The following is a 19,633-nucleotide window of genomic DNA, read 5'->3' on the forward strand; positions in this document are numbered from 1 at the left end:
CTCAATGCTTCATAAAACCCATGCACAATCAGATTTACCAAGCAATTACACATTACACACAAATATTCACCACTCTAGAGCCTTTTTCAAATTCCCCACCCACAATAAACCACTCATTTATCACATAAGCACAAGCCTGCAACAGACAAATAACAATTTTGACAGATCCTGTTTACTTCAGGATAAATGATGAGAATGTAATCTAGTAACTTAATTTCTATCAAGGCCAGCAAATTTTTTTTCCGTAACAAAGACTAAGTGGGGTTCTAATAAAACCAAAAAGGAATTCAGGTTTCAAGAGTCTCTTTCAGAGACTGACCAACTATAATACCAAGTATTAACATAAGCACACCAGACTGGCCCTACATGCTCCCACGCTGCCAATACTCTACACCCTGACATCTTTGTGCCATTAAAGGGAAGGACAAACACCACCCCAACATAGCAAGTTTTCACTGAATGCTTAATGGAACATGTGAACTTGGGCAGCACTCTAAATCTGTTAAACAGCAAACCAATTTTACAGCACTCCCAGTAAACTTCAAATATATTCCAAACAACCAGATATGTAAAAAATCTTAGTTTATTAACTCTCTCATGAAAAATCTGCACAATCACCACAGACACAGTCACTGCAGAGTCTTTATTCCTTCTGTGAATTAAAGAAAAAGAAAAATTTAGTTAGCAACTGCCTTTAAAAATTAAAGTTCAAAGTCTTCAACAAACCCCAAAATTAATGACACTCATGCAGAACGAACATTAGTAACCTAGACCATATTAAGTTTGTGTGATCTTAAAACAATGTAAGCATCAAGATATAAAACTCACAAACATTCAAGTTAGGGATGAGACAAAAACAAGTTTTGACAACAAAACCTTGTCACTGCTAGTTTTTAAGGGGCACAACTCTTGAGAGCATTTGTAAATATACTTCTAAATCATTTCACATGCTCTATTTTTAATGACTGTCAACCAAGGAGTCTAGCAATCTAAACGAAAAGCTTGAATTATACCTGTTGTCCAATCTCCAGCTCACTGAATCAGTGGCAGGGAAGGGGGAAAGGAGGGAAGAGGGAAAAGAAACATTTCATTAATAGTCCCTTTTCAAACTCCTAAATAATCTGCATGCAATCAGATACCTTAATGACTATTTTGTTCTTTGCAATGGTATAAAGAGCACTCCCTAGACACACTCACTGATTTTATTCCACCCAATTTTGAGAACAGCCTGCCTGATTACTATGGTTCGTAGGCTGCCACTGCCTACTTACACATTACACAGGAAGGCGCCTCTGCTTTGCTCAGCAACACCGTGCTGGGCACGCTAGCACCATCAACAGACCTGAGAATCATCGCAGACTGAAGTCTAATTTAACCACAAGGGGAGAGCTCTAAATGATCAAGCAAGTCTTTTAAAACCTGTCTCAGTTCAGTACTTTAAAAGCCACCATTCACAATCAACACAAGTAGTGTGAATTAGTATTTAAAAAGGCAGAACTCAGCTGATGTAAAAAAAAATTCAATTGCTCTTCAAACATGAGACTATTCCGTAATTTAAAACAACTCTATTATACCCGAAAGGTGCAACTCCAACATCTGGATTCCAACATCTAAGTTCAAAGGACATTACTATGCCTTTTTTTATTTGAGCCAAAGAATACACGTGCTCATTTATGCATTCCTTTTCCAGCCGCTTTTCAGAGCAGTGCTAGTGAAATGCACTAGTGCAACCTGAAGCAGGAATAGTGATAGCTCAGGTCCCCACAGGGCTAAACTCTGCACGTCACTGCTGAGCACTAACACACGTAACTCAAAGGCTGAATGAAGAAAACAATGTGTAAAAAAGTTCTTCAGATCTAGATCAGAACACAAATATTGACTGTTTTTCAACTTCTGGAACTTCTGTCAGCAAGTATACTAAGCCTCACAGAGGGAGCAGTTATTCTAACTAAGCAGCAAGCAGTTCCTCTGGCAGTCCATCACAACTCCATGGCACCCGGAAGTCAATGGGATTACAGCCCAGAGCAGGCACACCACCGTTTACGGCCTGGTCTGGCGGGGAGTCACGGTGAGAGGAAGCATGTCGGTGAGAGGAAGCATGTCGAGCGGTGACCACCACTGTTTCAAAACCTTACTAGTCCCAACCCACTCTCAGCCCACTTTACATGTTACTGGTTTAGGCTGCTCAGATGTGCAAAAGTATTTAAGTACCTGTGGGAAAAGCGTATTTATCAAAGCCTTTGATGTGAATATTCAATTATCTTGGAAATTTTCCAATAAAAAAAGGGCATCAGGTGGAAAGCTGGAGATCAACTAATAAAAAGCAATGGGACAGTAAAGGAGACAGTAAAAGGCAGCTTTCGGTGTGTGCTCCCGGGACAGAGGCTTTGCCAGATTTTCCAGACCAGTTTATCACCAAAGCTGCCAGAGAATCAACCAATCTCCAGAGTCCCCAAGGGAAAGACTGCTCATGACTGGATGAGTGAATCCTTCCCAAGCCCTGTGTTAAGTAAAGCCATTTCCTGGGTAGGTGGTACTCTGGAACACAGCATTTCCCAAGTGCCAGTTAAAAGCGGCTACCTTCCTCCACTGGGGCACTTCACAACTTAACATGCATTTTTGAGTTTCCAAAATAAACGTCATTTAAAGTTTTTCTCCTTTGCCCATAATATACTACTTTAAACCGTAGCAGTGGTGTTATAATAGACTATACTACAAAATTCTCTTCCGAAAGCCAACATGCAAAGCATCAAAGCAAACTTAGTGAAGGTGATGCATCCCCACACCGTGCTCACAATCTCAGTACCTGCTAGACACTTCATTTCTGATGAACAAGAATTCCAAGAAAGTAGAGGAAAAAGGCAAAAAAAAAGTTCACAGAACACTTGATTATTTGTTAATTTAACAACCCAACACCTTAATTCCATTCAACTACTTACAATTAGCTAGCAAAGCTGGTAAAAAGCTCATCATTAAAATCACTTAAGTCCTGACTAACTGGAGAGGAAAGCAATGGAGAACTGTGCTACCTCTCCAGCATGCCAGGAAAACATGGGCCACATTGATTCAGCTGCTTCTTCAATCAGTTGTCAATTTTAAGAAAGTAAGTCTTGGGAAACTAGATCCGCTCCCCCTTTAACAATCTTTGTAATTAGCAGTAAAATGAAAACTTTCCTGATAGGACTTGCAAGGCACCCACCAGGATCACTCTACCGATCACTGAACCGATGTGGCCCCATGTTGTGCTAATCTGTGAGCTAACAAGGGGTGGGCAAAGCTACTCTACTGAGGTGTTAAGATACTACATTACGTGGCTTCTCAAAACAGGTTACCTTCTGTAATCCAGAAGAAGTCGGAAAAGAAGAAACATTAAGAAAGGTTATTAAGAAAATAAAACCCCACCTTTCTACAAACCAAAAACCTGGAATTGACATTTCTGTATTTCCCTTGATAAACTATACCTTTTTGCCAGCACCAACATTGGCCTTTGCAGTCCCCCTGACTTTCTTCATTCTGTTCTTGCGTTCCTTTCGCTGTTTTCTCGAGGTCTTTTTCTTCTCATACAGGCCATGCTGAAAAAGAAAGGAATATATATACGTATACACGTAGGTGACTTGCAAACATCAACATCGTTACATACTAATTCGGTAGGGAAAGTGACCAGGCTGGAGCTCAAGAAATACAGCTTCAGAAGTCAACACTCTTCAAGTACATTTAACAATACTTGTTTGTGCTAGAACAGAAACGGTCATTAAATTGAGATAGCACGAACAGAAAACAGCACAGGAGAAGTGTGCACTCAATGCTCCGTGCATGCTGTTATGGTTCGGAGCCTACAGTTCGCTAGGTCTCCACATTTTCAGGGTCTCTTCCATTTCAACTCCCTGTTTCCTACTCATAGCTGACAGAGGAATCTTTCCCAAGAACTCTACACCCCCCATGGAGACAGCATCCAGCTACTCATCTTCACTCTGCCCACTTCTGCATTTGCTCTTCCTACTACCTACAGGAATGCTCCCCTATCTTTACAAGGAACTCGGCTTCACTTCACCTCAGCCAGGTCTCCCAGACCACCCAATTAAAGGAGTGCAGGGCTTCCCTGGTGGCGCAGCGTTTGAGAGTCCGCCTGCCGATGCAGGGGACACAGGCTCATGCCCCGGTCCGGGAAGCTCCCACATGCCGCGGAGCGGCTGGGCCCATGAGCCATGGCCGCTGAGCCTGCATGTCCGGAGCCTGTGCTCCGCAACAGGAGAGGCCACAACAGTGAGAGGCCCGTGTACCGCCAAAAAAAAAAAAAAAAAAAAAGAGTGCAGCATCTATCTACCACATACCTATTCAATGGAAAGATTTTACCTAATAGCAAAGAGGAAAAAAAGTTAAAAGGGGGCAGACACAAGAACTATTTCAAAGTAACAATTCATTTGCTCATTCACAATTTAGTATATAAGCTAGGCAGTTTGCCCAGTCTACTGCTGTACAGTTGAGCCCTGAACAACTGCACAAATATGGGTGCCAACCCTCAACACAGTTGAATATCTGATTATACCTTATAGCTGGCCCTCCACATCCACACTTCCCTTCGCATCTGTGCAGTCAACCAACCTCGGATCGCTGTAATACAGATTTTACTACTGAAAAAAATCTGCGCGTAAGTGGACCTTCATAATTCTAACCCGTGTTGTTCAACGGTTAACTGTAGGTCATTGTGTAGTGCTTGGTACTCAGGAAGTGATCCAAAAGCTTTCACGGTTCCTGGCAACCTATGAAGTTAAACCCAAACTCAGATGTTTGGGAATAAAGATTTCACTTAATTTGGTGCCAACCTACCTGTCTAAACTCATCCCCCTACCTACTTCCAGTTCCTACCTCTAGGAGCACTGCTTTACCTGCTCTTCTAGACCCAGCTCAAATGTCACCTCCTCAAATCCTGCAGACCCCATTCTGAACTCCTGTTCAGAACTATCTGTGCATTTTATCAAAGAACCTTTTCTCTCAACCCCTTAAGAGTTCTTTAGTATGTTGTCCCCCTGCAGACTGCTTGCTTTTGCTCACTCCACTGCACGCACAACACAATGTTAGTGAAAAAACGTCTTTAGCAGCTGCTGAACAGATAGGACACCTACTCTTGCAAGCCTGTGTTTGGGCTCATTCTTCTTTGCGTAATCCAAGGAATCGTAAATCATGCCAAAGCCAGTTGTCTTGCCACCACCAAAATGGGTTCGGAATCCGAACACAAAGATGACATCTGGTGTGGTCTTGTACATTTTGGCTAGTTTTTCCCGAATTTCTGTCTTAGGTACTGTTGCCTTCCCAGGATGAAGGACATCGATGACCTAAAAAGATTACCAAGTTTAGTGTTTATTATAATGAAATACATCTTCGAAACTGAATAACAACCAACCTTTGACATACCCTTCCTTACCATTTGTTTCCGCTGAAGTAGTCGGTTGGTCATGAACTTCCTTGTGCGGATAGTTACCGTGTCGTTCTGAAAACATAACAACGCTCATTAATAAAACCATTCAACCTTTTCTTGACCCGCTGTGATTTTCCAAGAGCTAGAAATGCAATGTCCAAATCAGTAGACCCTGTGGCTATCCATCTGTGGATAATTAATTAAAAATAAACATTTAAAACGCAATTCCTCAGCTGCAGGAACCACATTTCAAATATTCAGGAGTCACATGGGTTAGTGGCAAAAAAGCTTCAATAAAAGAAAAAAAAATGCACAAATTCCCATCTCCTCCTAACCCACTTAGCACAGTGCCTAACTCACAGGTCACCCCATCACAAAAACAGCATCAAGAAAACACTCAACAGCCACATTCTGAATCTGTCAAGATTTTAAGTCTGGAAACGCCTTACTTCACTTCATTACAGAAATCACTCTGCAGCAAGGTTTCTCAAACCTCTGGTATTTTGGTCCAGAGGGCGGGACTGTCCAGTGCATTTTAGACTGTGGAGCAGCATCTTTGACCTCTAACCACTTGATGCCAGTAGCACCTGCGCTTCCCAGTTGTGACCAAGAATGTATTCAGATTTTGTCAACTGTCCCCTCAGAGGCAAAAATTCACCCCCAGTTAAAGCCTACTTCTCTGGAGTAAAGCTGTGACTCTATAAATGTTATCGTCACGGCACCCTGTTTATTGCATCCTGCACAGATGTGACAAGCATTGCACCACCTCCTTGTAAACTACCCTTCTTGAATGACCAACGCTACACCCCACAAAAAAAACTGTACCCCCTTCTGAATGGCCCCGTTGCTCTTTTACACCATGAGTGACTACCAAGGAATGTGGGCATTCAGCGTGCTTACACTAAAATAATTCACCAAAAAGAAGAGCTCTCATAGTAAATTGACTAATTTTCGACTGCAGTCTGAAAAACCATACCACACTAAGTTCACTTCAACAATATTCGATTCTTAAAGGTAAGGGTCAAGGGAAAAACAGCTCGCAGATAGAGTGGGGTTAAAAACAGGTGAACCTTCTAATGAGCTAATCATGACATGGCAAGCCTTAAAGTGGCTCCTCTTCCCGGGGCCTGTTTCCCCCCTGTGAAACAAGAGAATCCATTCGGCTGACAATATTCTAGCTTACACGTGGGAACGGTTTCAGTCGTCGCAACACGCCCGGGCGCTGCCGACACCCTCTTCTCCTCCTGGGCTGCCTTCACCGGCGAACCGCCTACCCCAAATTAAGCGTTCAAGTGCTATGTGTCTCTCCTCACCCTACCCCACCCCACCCACTAGACTCCATGAAGCCGACAAACGCAGCAGCCGCTCCCGCAGTCCCCATTCCGAGGACTCCGAAGCCCGGCATGTCTGGGTCGACAGCGCAGCCCGGACTCCCCGCCGGCGGCTCCCCGGCCCTCGGCAACCGGCCTCCGTCAGACACGGCCAGGGAAGAGCAATCGGGCTTCGGGCGGCCGTAGTGCTAACGGCGGGACCAGGGGACAGAGGATGGCCCAGATATACGTTGGATGATCCCTGGATCCGCAAAGACTCACCATAATGGCGGCTGATCTTCAAGCAGCCAGGAAGGAAAAGAGAACTATCTTTCGCCGGCCAATCATATCAACGCTCACGGAAGGACCCCGGGAGACGCCGGCGTGGGGGCGTGGCCAGACCACGAGGCCGACCGCGCTAATGCCTGATTGAAAGTGTATAAGACCTGCTTTCTTCGCTCTTTCGCCACACCCCCGGAACGTGAACGGCCAATCCGGAGGGGGAACAGTCTGGGCCGACCAGGTTTACGCAAGCACGTGTTCCACTTCAATTCGTTATCTTGAACTGTCTCTACTTAAAATTCCGGTAAACCGGATTAAAGTTAATTCCCCTCCAGCCGCGTTAGAGGTTGGTAAAGCTCGAAGGCATCCTTGGAGGTCCTCTCGACCAGCCTCCTCATTTTACTGCTAGGGAAACTGCAGAAACCCGGACTCAAACTTTTATTTCAAGTACGCAAAACTGACCGTTTTAATTTATTGCTATTTAATTAATTTATTTTTTCTGAGCTTAGAGAATCTGATTTTCTAATTAAAAATTAAAAATTCTTTAATTTGTCTTTTTCTGAAAAATCTTAATCCCCACAAAAGTGAGCTTTTAATAAGTATCTACTTGATAGAGAAATTTGTTAGTTTACAGTGAGACATACGTGTAACAATAAAGAACATAAGCATGCAGGTTCAGAGACCGACAAATCAGGTTGCAGGCTTTTGAGAGCGCTGCTATGTGTCTGTTACTTTCTGAGTACTTTTACCCTTATTTTGCCATTTAACCTTCCCACCAACTCTAAGAATTAGGGTACATGTTACTTATCCCTTTTATAGATGGGGAAACTATGACAGCACGAGGTTAAGGAACTTTCCCAAGGTCGCTCAACTTTTAAGCAGTAGTGCCTAAACACCCATGGATACTGTGGTTCCAGAATCTTTGTTTTTAACTTCTAGATAATGAAAATCACTCACCAAATCTTCAAAGATATATTAACTGCTGAAATAGGAAAATCTGGTTTGCTTTGCTTTCTGTCTGTGACATGTTTTACTAGTGGGGATCCATAAAGTTTGAAGACAGCATCCCTTAAAATTCAAAAGTGTTGAACCACTTTATTGGTTTCTGTTTAGAGTTTCTCACAAATAGTAAAGAAGTAAGTTTCAGGTTCTGTAGCCCTGAGTCCTATGGTGGAATGGTTTTCTCTCTAGTATCATGCGCTAAGATGTCACACTAGGATCACCTCCCACAGGGTGTGAGGTGTGAGATAAGAAATTTATTTCCTCAGTACATGAATAATCGCTTCCTATTCTCCCTTCATCTTGTTTCCCTAGCTCAGCATGGCTCACTTTTCACACTAAACCCACAGATTTTCATCTTCTGTTTTTGTAATCAATAATATAAGTTTAATTCTTCTTCTTTTTCAAAATAACTTTGTGAACTGGAGGTGTATGCATGGCCGTGTTTTCTGCCCTGTTTACTTCCTTTCTAGATAATCTAGATGAAGTCCTCTGTTCCTTTAGGCAGGTTCATTTTAGCCTCCACCTTTCCTTAAATAATTAGAGGCTCTTAATTAAGATGGTATTGATGTTGGTAAGACGATTTTCCATTGTATGCAATTTTTGGCTCTCTGGTTTTCTAAAAGTTTTGAGGCAGGGGGGTTGTAGTTTCTTTGCAGGTGTCAGGTGACAAGAAGAAATAGACCGGAAACCGGACTTTGAAAATACCATGAAAGTTTCGGTACAGTTTCAAGGAGGTGCCGCCAGATGGCAGTGTAGAGAGAAGGCGAAAAGCGGCGTGTTCGGAGCCTCTCTTAACAGACAGAAGCGCCGGCGAGTAGCGGAAGTGGAGGCGGGCACGTGGGGCGAGCTACGGTGGCCGAAAAAATGCCGGGGATGTGTTAGCAACCAGCCAAGAATTAGTCCCGGGCGGGTGCTGTGAGCATCGTATTTCTAATCTAGCTCAGCGAGTCTCGAGGAGGGAGTCCCGGCAGCCATCACCATGGTGAAGGAGCAGTTCCGGGAGACGGATGTGGCCAAGAAAATGTAAGATGGAGCAAAACTCCCCGAAGAGCAGAGAAATTAGGGGCAGAGGGGTCCGAGGTCAGGGAAGGGTCAGAGGTGAGGTCGGTTGGAAGGGAAGGGCCAGGAATCAGTGGGAGGTGTGGGCACAGCTCAGGAGTATCAGGTTAGATTAATGGATATTGATCGGGCAGAGGGCTTTCACGACCTGGGGAACCCAGGCCAGGGGTGGTTCCTTGGGCGGAGAAGGGGGGATGTGGTGGGAACCTGGGGGATGTGGTGGGAACTTTGGCGATCCGTGCACCATGGGCCGAAGCTCGAGTTCTCCTGAGGTGAGACTATGACCCCTTTCAGCGAATCTTTGGTCATTGCAATGAATGGGAGCAACCTGGGGCGGGGACTCATTTTGCTGCAGAGCACATGACACGGAGGTAGTATTTGCTGACCTAAAGAATGGAGTTGCCAGCTAGAAAGCTGTATCACAGGCAGATGGATAGCAGTCTCAGAAATGAGGCTGTTATTCTGGACCTTCTTCAGAGCTAATTTCGTAGGCCACAACCTCTCCTTAGACCTTCCAGTAGAGAAACAAATCAATCATTCTTGCAGCAGATGCTTAGTGAGGAAGGTACTGTGTTCTGGCCCCGATGATAGACATGAAGATATGACATGAGTAAGACCTTACTGCCTAGTCTAGCTGCAGAAGGTAGACAAGTCAACGTTGGATAGGACAAGTGCGAGGACAAGGGTAGGCATAGGGGGTTCTGACAGCACAGGTGGGCAAGGGGTTCAGGCAGAACAGCCTTCTTCCAGGAGCTTACAGGAGGGAGAAAGTATAGTGATGAGAAGGAAGCAGATTTGAAGCTTTGTTTCAGAGCCATCTTGCAGGCAGTGAGGAATCTTTTTTTTTTCTTTAATTGAAGTGTAGTTGATTTACAATGTTGTGTTAGTTTCAGGTGTACAGTACAGTGATTCAATTATACATATATATATTCTCTTTTAGATTCTTTTCCCTTATTGGCTATTACAAAATGTTGAGTATAGTTCCCTGTGCTATACAGTAGGTTCTTGTTGGTTATCTATTTTATATATAGAATGTGTATACTTTAATTTCAAACTCCTAATTTATCCCTTCCCTCGCCCCTTTCCCTTTGGGAACCATAAGTTTGTTTTCCATGTCAGTGGGTCTATTTCTGTTTTGTTTTTTAAATATATTTATTTATTTTTGGCTGCATTGGGTCTTTGTTGCTGCACGAGGGCTTTCTCTAGTTGCGTCCAGCAGGGGCTACTCTGTTGCGGTGCACGGGCTTCTCATGTTGCAGAGCACGGGCTCAAGGTGCACAAGCTTCAGTAGTTGCAGCACGCGGGCTCAGTAGTTGTAGCTTGTGAGCTCTAGAGCGCAGGCTCAGTTGTTGTGGCTCATGGGCTCTAGGCGCGCGGGCTTCAGTAGTTGTGGCTCGCGGGCTCTGGAGCACAGGCTCAGTAGTTGTGGCGCACGGGCTTAGTTGCTCCGCGGCATGTGGGATCTTCCCGGACCAGGGCTCAAACCTGTGTCCCCTGCATTGGCAGGTGGATTCTTAACCAGTGCCCCACCAGGAAAGTCCTATTTCTATTTGGTAAATAAGTTTATTTGTATCTTTTTTTTCCCCCACATATAAGCAGTATCATGTGATATTTGTCTTTCTCTGTCTGGCTTACTTCACTTAGGATAATCTCTAGATCCATCTGTGTTGCTGCAAATGGCATTATTTCTTTCATTTTTATGGCTAGTATTTCACTGTGTGGGTGTGTTTGTGTATATATATATATATATATATATATATATATGCATATATCTGTATATATCTACAGCACATCTTTATCCTTCATTTGTTGATGGACATTTAGGTTGCTTCTATGTCTTGGCTATTGTAAGTAGTGCTGCAATGAACATTGGGGTGCATGTAGCTTTTCAAATTATAGTTTTCTCGGGATATATGCCCAGGAGTGGGATGGCAGGATCATATGTAGCTCTATTTTTACTTTTTAAAGGAACCTCCATACTGTTCTCTATAGTGGCTGTACCAATTTACATTCCCACCAACAGTGTAGGAGGGTTCCTTTTTCTCCACACCCTCTCCGGCATTTATTATTTGTAGACTTTTTGATGATGGCCATTCTCTCAGTTTGAGGGGTGTGAAATTGACAGGATTGGTAGGGATGGGTAAGGGAGAAATGAGATTGACACACAGAATTTCTTGGTTGGGCAATCTTACAGCTGGCTCCCTCTTATTCAGAATTCAGCGGAAATGTCAATTTTCCAGACTTTCTGGCCACACGACATGGTCTCCTCAGACTCTCCTCTACCGCTTCACGTCATTTTCCTCCCCTGCATCTATTCACTTTTGTGTATCTATTTGTTTATTCTCTGTCTTGCCCTCCCTGAAATTGAGCAGCATGTTGGCAGGGAATTCCTTGTCTTATCTAATCTGTATCCTCAGCCCCTGAGGATGGTGCCTGGCACATCATACGTAAACCCCCAGTTTTTTTTGGAAAATGAACAAGGAACAGATTTGGGAGAGAAAGTTCCGGGCTTTGTTTTAGATGTGCTGAGTTTGAGGTGCCTGTTAACTGTCCGGAAGAAGTATCTGTATGGTCTTCAGCTGAGCGGAGATAGCTGGCCTGCAGATAGAGATTAGACAGACACCACTCAGAAAGAATGTGTAGAATGAAAAAAGTTTGAGGGTTGTAACCCTAGGTAGGGAGAGATGCCAATATTCAAGAGAAGGCAGTAGAAGAGACCACAAAAGAAACTTAAGAGGGAACGAGTCAGCAGGATGAAGTGACATTTAATAATGAGAGAGCAGAGCCTATAGGGAGTTGGAAGGGTAAGGTTGCTTATGGTAGGTCATATGCATAAATGCTATTTTTGGTAAGTGGTTTTGATGTAACTGTTCCCCTATCTCTTTCCACTCCAGAAGCCACATCTGTTTTGGAATGAAGTCAGCTGAGGAGATGCGCCAGCAGGCTCACATCCAGGTTGTGAGTAAGAACCTGTATAGCCAGGACAACAACCATGCCCCACTGCTATATGGGGTGCTTGACCACAGGATGGTAAGACCCCTGCCCTTCCTGGTTCCATGTGTTTTGACTTGCTGATGAAACTGGTGACTTACCAAAGAGGAAGAAGCAAGGGCTTCCTTCCACCTCCCCCATTCCCCTGCGCCTCTCAGGGACTCCAGCCTCCTTTGGTCAGGCGGATGTGAATACCCTGCAGTTTCCCAGGTGATTCTGACTCTGAGTCCCCTGGTCACCTGTGAGGACTGGTCCCACTTTCCTGTCCACTGGTCTCCATTGATTATGGTGTGCTTTTATCCACAGGGTACGAGTGAGAAGGACCGTCCTTGTGAAACCTGTGGGAAGAACTTGGCTGACTGTCTGGGCCACTATGGGTACATTGACTTGGAATTGCCATGTTTTCATGTGGGGTACTTCCGAGCAGTCATAGGTATCTTACAGGTAAGCATGTATGTGTTCATCTCCAAGGTATAAACCTGGGAGTTATTGATCTAGGGACATTAGAGTGAGCTTGGGAATGATGAGTGGTGGGAGATACATGTAGAGAACATTTTTATACTAAAAACAATATTTCATCTTGCAATAAGCTAAATTGCTTAAAAATTCTTTTTCCTTGGTTTTCCTTGAGTAGGTGGTAGATAGGCATTGTAAAAAATATTAGTAATTCAAGCAGTACAGAACAGCACAAAAAAGAAAAAAATAGTTAACAAAAACGCCACCAGCTGGCTCTGACTATGGCCAGCATTCTGGTGAACATGGGCTGCCTTTGCGTGTCTTCATGTAGATCTGTACCTTGTAGCTAAGTGTCCTGGGCAAGGGGGGGGGGGGGGGTGCTGGCTTTTTTAAAAAAAGAAGAGACTTAGAAAAAAATCTATTACTGGCCAAATCTCAGGAGATCGTATCAAAAAAGTTTGTTTTAAAGGAATTGAAAGAAAAGACTTTGTCATCCTCTCTTATCCTTTTACCTGTTTTGTTTAATTTTAAAAAGATGATCTGTAAAACCTGCTGCCACATCATGCTGTCCCAGGAGGAGAAGAAGCAGTTTCTGGATTATCTAAAGAGGCCCGGCCTGACTTACCTCCAGAAGCGAGGGCTGAAGAAGAAAATCTCTGATAAATGCCGGAAGAAGAACACGTGCCATCATTGTGGCGCCTTTAATGGTGAGTGGATGCACCTCTCATCTTTCGTTGTGGCGGCAGTTTCTGTAACTGCATTTCCTAGACCGCAGCCTCAGGCCAGCCTCACCAAGAACCTGATTTTTCCAACCATGGTAAAATAAATTAACTCTTACAGGTACTGTAAAGAAATGTGGGTTACTGAAGATAATCCATGAGAAATACAAGACCAACAAGAAAGTGGTGGATCCTATCGTGTCAAATTTCCTTCAGTCCTTCGAAACCGCCATCGAGCATAACAAAGAAGTAGAGCCTCTACTGGGGAGGGCACAGGTGAGCCTGGAACGCAAGCCTGCCCCCCTCTGCATGGAATGTCCTCTCCCTCCCCCTCTGGGTGCACAGCTTCCTCCAGAATGAGAGGTCCCCTGGAGCTAGATCTCCGGGAGTACTCCACGTGACAGGCATCCATCTGGCACTAAGTTCAATGTGCACCAGCCTCGTAACTAACACGTTTTTAATTGTACGGGTAACACGCGTTACATTTTCATTGTAGAAGATTGTAAAATTACAGCTGTGTAGGGCATACACTGAGCGATCCTGTTTCTCACATGCAAAATGACATAGAAGAATTTGTAGGTACTTTACATGGCACAAACTTAATTAGTAGAATTTTATGAAGTGTCTTGTTCTGAGTTTGATTAGCACTTAAGTCACTTGGTACCTTCTAGAATTGATAGTATACCAAACTAAGAAATTAGTTGAGTGGCTGCTGAGTACCAAACTGTCAGACCTGCGGGGGAGCGTCAGGAACTGCAAGGCAGTGGGTCTGTGCTCAGGGATCCCACGGTTTAGATGTGTCGTAGGTCACTAATCTGTGAAAACATAGCCAATACCATGGGGCACAGTGCCAACTGTCACAGGAATGGCAAGGACAGTGAGTTCAGTGGGAAATCCGGAGGAATATGTCACTTTGGACTTGGTTAGGGGGGACTGTGAAGACAGGTGTGGTTTGTTCTGGTCCTTAAACTTGAGTAGGGTTTAGAGAGTCAAGGGCAACGAGCTCTGCACGTCCAGGTGGCAGCGTTCAGGCTTGTTCTGAAGCTGAGGTTCTGTTTGAAAGTCCTGACGGCGCTACTAAAAGCACCTTGCATGTAGTGACTGCTTTTGCCTTCCAGCACTGTTGCAAGTTCCTTCTGTGGATTGCCTTGTATTTAATCCTCGCAGCAACCATGCGGCAGCGTCGCCCAAGATAACAGTGAGCCGTGGAGGGAGAGTCCTAGCCAAGGCCATCGGAGCATAGCCTGTGCTGTAGGAAGGACGAACAGCTGAGTCTGCTTTCCAGAGGGCATCCCACTCTTGGGGGATGTGGAGCCATTGAGATTTTGAGCAGGGAAGGGACGAGAATTAATAACGAAATTTTAGAAGAGCCTGACTGTTCATCAGAAGACACCATTACAAAAATGAAAAAGCAGGTCACATAGTGGGAGCAAATAGTCACACTTCATTTGTCTGATAAAGGACTCTCATGTCCAGAATATAGGACACAGTTCTTATAAATCAGTAAGGGGGGAACCCGAATTTTTTTTTTTTTTAATTTAATTTTATTTATTTATTTTTGGCTGCACCACACGACATACAGGATCTTAGTTCCCTGACCAGGGATTGAACCCGTTCCTCCTGCAGTGGAAGGGCAGAGTCTTAATCACTGGACCGCCAGGGAAGTCCCAGAAAACCCCGATTTTTGAAAGCAGAAGCAAGACTTGAATTGGCACTTCACAAGAGGTTATATTCAAATGGCCAATCAGTAGATGAAAAGTTCAATGTTGTCACTCATCAGGGAAATGCTAATGAAAACTACACACACACAGACCCTCTCAGCAAAATTAAAATGTAAAACGACTGAAAACCGAGTGCTGGCAAGGATCTGAAGCAGCTGGCCCTCCTACATTGATGGTGGCCGTGTGAAACGTTTCCACCCCTCCAAACAACAGTTTGGCAATTCCTTATAAAATAAGACCCACACTCACCCTGTGATCCAGCAGCTTTACTCTTAGGTGTATACCCAAGAGAGATGAGTACATATGTCCACAGAAATATTTGTACTAGTATGTTCATTACAGCTTTATTAATAAAAGCCAGAATTCGAAACAGCCCAGATGCCTGTCAACAGGAGAATGTAGAAATTGTCACAGATCTACACAATGGGATAGTATCCCGAAATGAAAGAAATGAGCTGACACACACAGCCTGGCTGAATCTCAGGATCCTGCTGAGAGGAGGCAGCTTTATACAAGAGAGTACAAAGCGTATGATTCCATTTAGATCAAGTCTAAGAACAGGCAAGACTGATCTGGGGTAAGGGCTTAGTACCGACTGGGAACGGGGATATCAGGGTATTTTCTGGAGAGAGGGACATATTCTTTATTTGATTTGAATGGTGGTATATGTGTACCAGTGTATACATGTAAAAATTTATCAATCTCTTTAAGATTTGTGCAATTTTCTGTATTTAAATTATGCCTTGATTTGGGGGGTGGGGATGCAAAAAGAAAACAGATCCTGAACCTGGGTAGTGATAGTGGAGCCAGGGGCAGAGTCATCGTATGCAGTCAGAATGGACAGGACTTGATGACCAGCCACTGTAGCGCTGGGTGTGAGAGGGTGGTCAGAGGCGAGCGGGTGCCCATGAGCAAGCATCTGGAAACATGGACGTTCTCCTGGAAATGGGGGAGGGCATCAGCTGTGCATTCCAGTGGAGGTGTCTTCAAGGCAGTTAGAACTAAGCTCCTGCAGAGGAAGTGAAAGTGGAGGCTGAGAAAGTGGATCTTGTCCTTCTACTGTTATGAGTGTAGAAGAATTCTACCTTCCAGGCTGATGGCTGTGTAGAAAGCAATCAGAAGCCTGGCTGGCAGCCTTGTCAGTGAGCCTGAGGGGTGCCCCAGCTCTCTGGGGTGTGGCCTTACTTGCAGCCTCCCCTGCTGCTCCGAGACCAACCTGCCTGACATCAACTACCACTTTCCCCTGCCAGCTCTCTGCCTTGACCCCTGCGGCCACTGTCCTTACTTGCTGGGGACCACTTCTCTGCTCCACACACTCTGCAATAGAATTCTCCACTGGGGCCTGGGAGGCATCTTGTTTGGAAAAGTCTCCAAGTGACTAGGCCTAAATGGCTGGGCCCAGGAGGTGACCCCCTCCCACTTAGGAGTCACTTGTCTCACGCGTCTAGATTGCCTCTCAGGGTGTCCCCCACTGCCACCCTCTCCCTGTCCGCCCCAGCTCACCTGACCCAGGCGACACCTTAGACGTGGTTTAGGGTGGTGGATAAGAGCTTTGTCTTTGGGGTCAGACAGACCTGAGATTAGAGCCCAGCTCTGCCGCTTATTTATTCTGTGACCTTAGGCATGTGACCCAACCTGGACTTGACAGAAACTCTGGACTCTATCCCCAGAAGACTAACATATATCCATTCCCAATTTTAATACAAATCCAGGGGGTGGTGGACCTGCAGATAAGAGTCTCTCCATAGATGGCATCATCCCTGCAGACTGAGTGTTAGGCTGCCCTGGCTGATGTCTTTCTAGCCGTGTCATCTCACCACCGCCCGAGGCAGCCACACTGCATTGCTAGAGAACTCAAGCTGTTAGGGTATTGCGCCGTGTACAAAGCTGAGCCCTGCTCTACCGTCCAGCAGTCCCTGACTCTGCTTCCTGGCGCGTAACAGTAAGTCAGCCGCCTCTTCCACGTGCCTCTTGGGATGCAGTTGTTCTGTCACTCTCGGGTAGCTGCTCTTGCTGAGAACTGGTTTCCAGGCTCCTGCCAATCCTCCTGCCTTCCTTGCCCTCCTGGACGGCCTCCAGCTCCATGACGTTCTCATCTAGGACTGACTGTGGTACTGCAGGTGACATCTGGCCTTCATGCCGTTCTAGAATTCTATTAGTTTTATACTTCCTCCCTGATTGCTTCTGGTGGCAGCGAGGTGCCCATCACTGGGAGACAGGGGTGCTGAGGAGGGGCATTCTTCTCTGGACAGGGACCCAGACCGGAAAACCTCTGGAGGGATTCCTAGAAGAACCCAGCTGCACTGCCATCTCCTCCAGGGCGGGACCACAGAAACTTTTCATTGGCAGTGTTCTAAGAGCAGTAGCTGGCTGTTCAAACGTTTCTTTCTTAACTTTGTTCCCCTTCTCATTAAGTTATTGCATAGCAAATGCTGCTTATAACATATAGTCTCAGTCAAAACCTTTGATCCCAAGAAAATTTAATAACCAGCAACAACACAATCTGACCATTCTTAGCTATGATGTTTGAATATCTATGATAATTTACATAGTTCTTATGAGTAAGTTGTTAGAGCCTAGCACTTCTATTAAGTGAAGTTAATACAAAGACAATATAAGTTCACTACAGAAAGTTTAAATGTAAAAAAAGAAGCAAAAAGATGATAATTCCACTCATCTAAAGATAGCCCTGTTCACACCTTGGTAAACTCTTCCATTTCCTCTTTTCTGTATAGATGTACATTTTCCCCCAGATTAGATCACATCATAGACATACTTATCTCATTTACCAATATTTTGTGAACACCTTTCATGGCAGTAGCCACATTTCCGTAGCTTCTTTTTTGTTTTTAATAGCTTCATAGTTTTCCATGTGTGGATGTACCATGATTTTATTGACTCAGTCACCTGTCAGGCTATTTCCAGCTTTTCACCATTAAGAACAGCTTTAGTGAACATCCTTGAAGCTGAATCTTTCTGTTAATTTCTAAAATCATACCCTTTGGAATAATTACGAGGAGTGGAATTGTTGGCTTAAATTATTGGAATAAAAGGCATGAACGTTTTTAGGGCCCTTGCAACGTAGCATGTTATCAGAAGTCTCTGTCATCACTTGGGCGTATTATCATTTAAGTGGCGGATAGGTTAGAGGACATGTAGAAGTAAACCTTTGCCTAAGCTGTGGAAAACTAACATGTGTCTCCACTCCTTCCTTCCCTCCTTTCCATAGGAAAACTTGAATCCCTTAGTAGTTCTGAATTTATTTAAACGAATCCCAGCTGAAGATGTCCCTCTACTTCTGATGAATCCAGAAGCTGGAAAGCCCTCCGATTTGATTCTCACACGACTTTTAGTGCCTCCTCTGTGTATTAGACCCTCTGTCGTGAGCGATTTGAAGTCTGGCACCAACGAAGATGATCTGACGATGAAATTGACAGAAATCATTTTCCTAAATGATGTCATTAAAAAGGTCAGTGGGGCTTCCCTGGTGGCGCAGTGGTTGGGAGTCCGCCTGCCAATGCAGGGGACTCAGGTTCGTGCCCCAGTCCGGGAGGATCCCACATGCCGCGGAGCGGCTGGTCCCGTGGGCCGTGGCCGCTGGGCCTGCGCGTCCGGAGCCTGTGCTCCGCAATGGGAGAGGCCGCAACAGTGAGAGGCCCGCGTACCGCAAAAAAAAAAAAAAAAAAAAAAAAGGTCAGTGCTTCCCATTAGCATGAAAACGGAAGTGTCTGATGGAGAAAGTCAAATGGACCAGGCTTGTTTCTGTTTATCCTCTGCTTATTCTTAGCATCGGATATCAGGAGCTAAGACCCAGATGATCATGGAAGACTGGGATTTCCTGCAGCTGCAGTGCGCCCTCTACATTAACAGTGAGCTCTCAGGCATTCCCCTCAACATGGCGCCCAAGAAATGGACCAGAGGGTTCGTCCAGCGCCTGAAGGGAAAACAGGGTACGTGTCCAAAGATGTGTGCAGGAGACCGTCTACTGCCTTTGTTTCATTTTGGGGAACGTATGTCCACCTTATCTAGTTGGAGGTCACGGACTCACCTTGGGCTTTCTGGTCACATTGCCCCCAACAGCACACGTTGTACCTTGGAGGCCTGTGATATATTTTTATTTATTTAGGTCGATTTAGAGGCAATCTCTCAGGAAAAAGAGTGGATTTTTCTGGCAGAACAGTCATCTCACCTGACCCCAACCTCCGAATTGATGAGGTAGCTGTGCCAGTTCACGTGGCCAAAATTCTAACTTTCCCTGAGAAGGTAAGTACATTGAGTTGCTCAATATTTTGTCTGAATCCAGTCTTTTGTGTCATGTTCTGAGATTCCAAACAACAGACAGTGGAAAATCCCCAGTAACCCACCCGACCCACAGTTTGGCATGTGTGTTTATCTTTCCAGTTTGCTTCATACATATGTCACGACGTGTAATATCTACAACACGTACAGCCACAGTTGTGTCTGCCTTTATGTATATATACTCAGATATACATTGAACAGACAAGTCTGCAACTTCTTTTTTTCCAAATAATATCATCTTTAACATCTGTCTTAGTTCATACCTCAGGTGTTAAAGTAACTTATGATAAACACAACACCAGTTAATTTTCTTGGGATAGTTATTATTTTTAAAACATTAGAATCAGTGAATCAAAGACTTTGAATATTTTAAGGCTA

The 19,633-nt window shown here is 44.6% G+C and overlaps 2 protein-coding genes across 6 annotated transcripts in view; one reads left to right on the forward strand and one right to left on the reverse strand.

Moving 5' to 3' along the window:
- Positions 1-565: 565 nt before the first annotated feature.
- Positions 566-7,074, reverse strand: RPS24 (ribosomal protein S24; the record flags this gene model as incomplete). Of its 5 annotated transcripts, XM_082854148.1 has the most annotated exons (7): positions 7,009-7,074; positions 5,423-5,488; positions 5,124-5,333; positions 3,462-3,572; positions 2,807-2,824; positions 1,014-1,035; positions 566-652 (listed from the first exon to the last, which is right to left on the reverse strand). In XM_082854148.1, exons 1-5 carry the CDS (start codon positions 7,009-7,011, stop codon positions 2,819-2,821), a joined length of 396 nt encoding a protein of 131 aa, XP_082710274.1. In that variant the 5' UTR covers positions 7,012-7,074. The 5 variants fall into 5 exon arrangements, with proteins under 5 accessions (XP_082710274.1, XP_082710276.1, XP_082710273.1 ...); XM_082854150.1 differs by lacking the exon at positions 2,807-2,824; XM_082854147.1 differs by lacking the exons at positions 1,014-1,035; positions 2,807-2,824.
- Positions 7,075-8,883: 1,809 nt separating this feature from the next.
- POLR3A (RNA polymerase III subunit A) overlaps positions 8,884-19,633 on the forward strand; it is a gene marked incomplete at its 3' end in the record, with an annotated part of 47,942 nt that continues 37,192 nt past the window's right edge. Inside the window, exons 1-8 of the mRNA XM_082854093.1 lie at positions 8,884-9,033; positions 11,964-12,099; positions 12,367-12,504; positions 13,052-13,223; positions 13,357-13,511; positions 18,186-18,425; positions 18,744-18,906; positions 19,083-19,219. Coding sequence (XP_082710219.1) covers positions 8,990-9,033; positions 11,964-12,099; positions 12,367-12,504; positions 13,052-13,223; positions 13,357-13,511; positions 18,186-18,425; positions 18,744-18,906; positions 19,083-19,219 — 1,185 coding nt within the window. The 5' untranslated portion in view covers positions 8,884-8,989. The remainder of the gene's footprint in view (positions 9,034-11,963; positions 12,100-12,366; positions 12,505-13,051; positions 13,224-13,356; positions 13,512-18,185; positions 18,426-18,743; positions 18,907-19,082; positions 19,220-19,633) is intronic.

The sequence above is a fragment of the Leucopleurus acutus genome (assembly GCF_964270905.1).
Source record: "Leucopleurus acutus genome assembly, chromosome: 14".
NCBI lineage: Eukaryota > Metazoa > Chordata > Mammalia > Artiodactyla > Delphinidae > Leucopleurus > Leucopleurus acutus.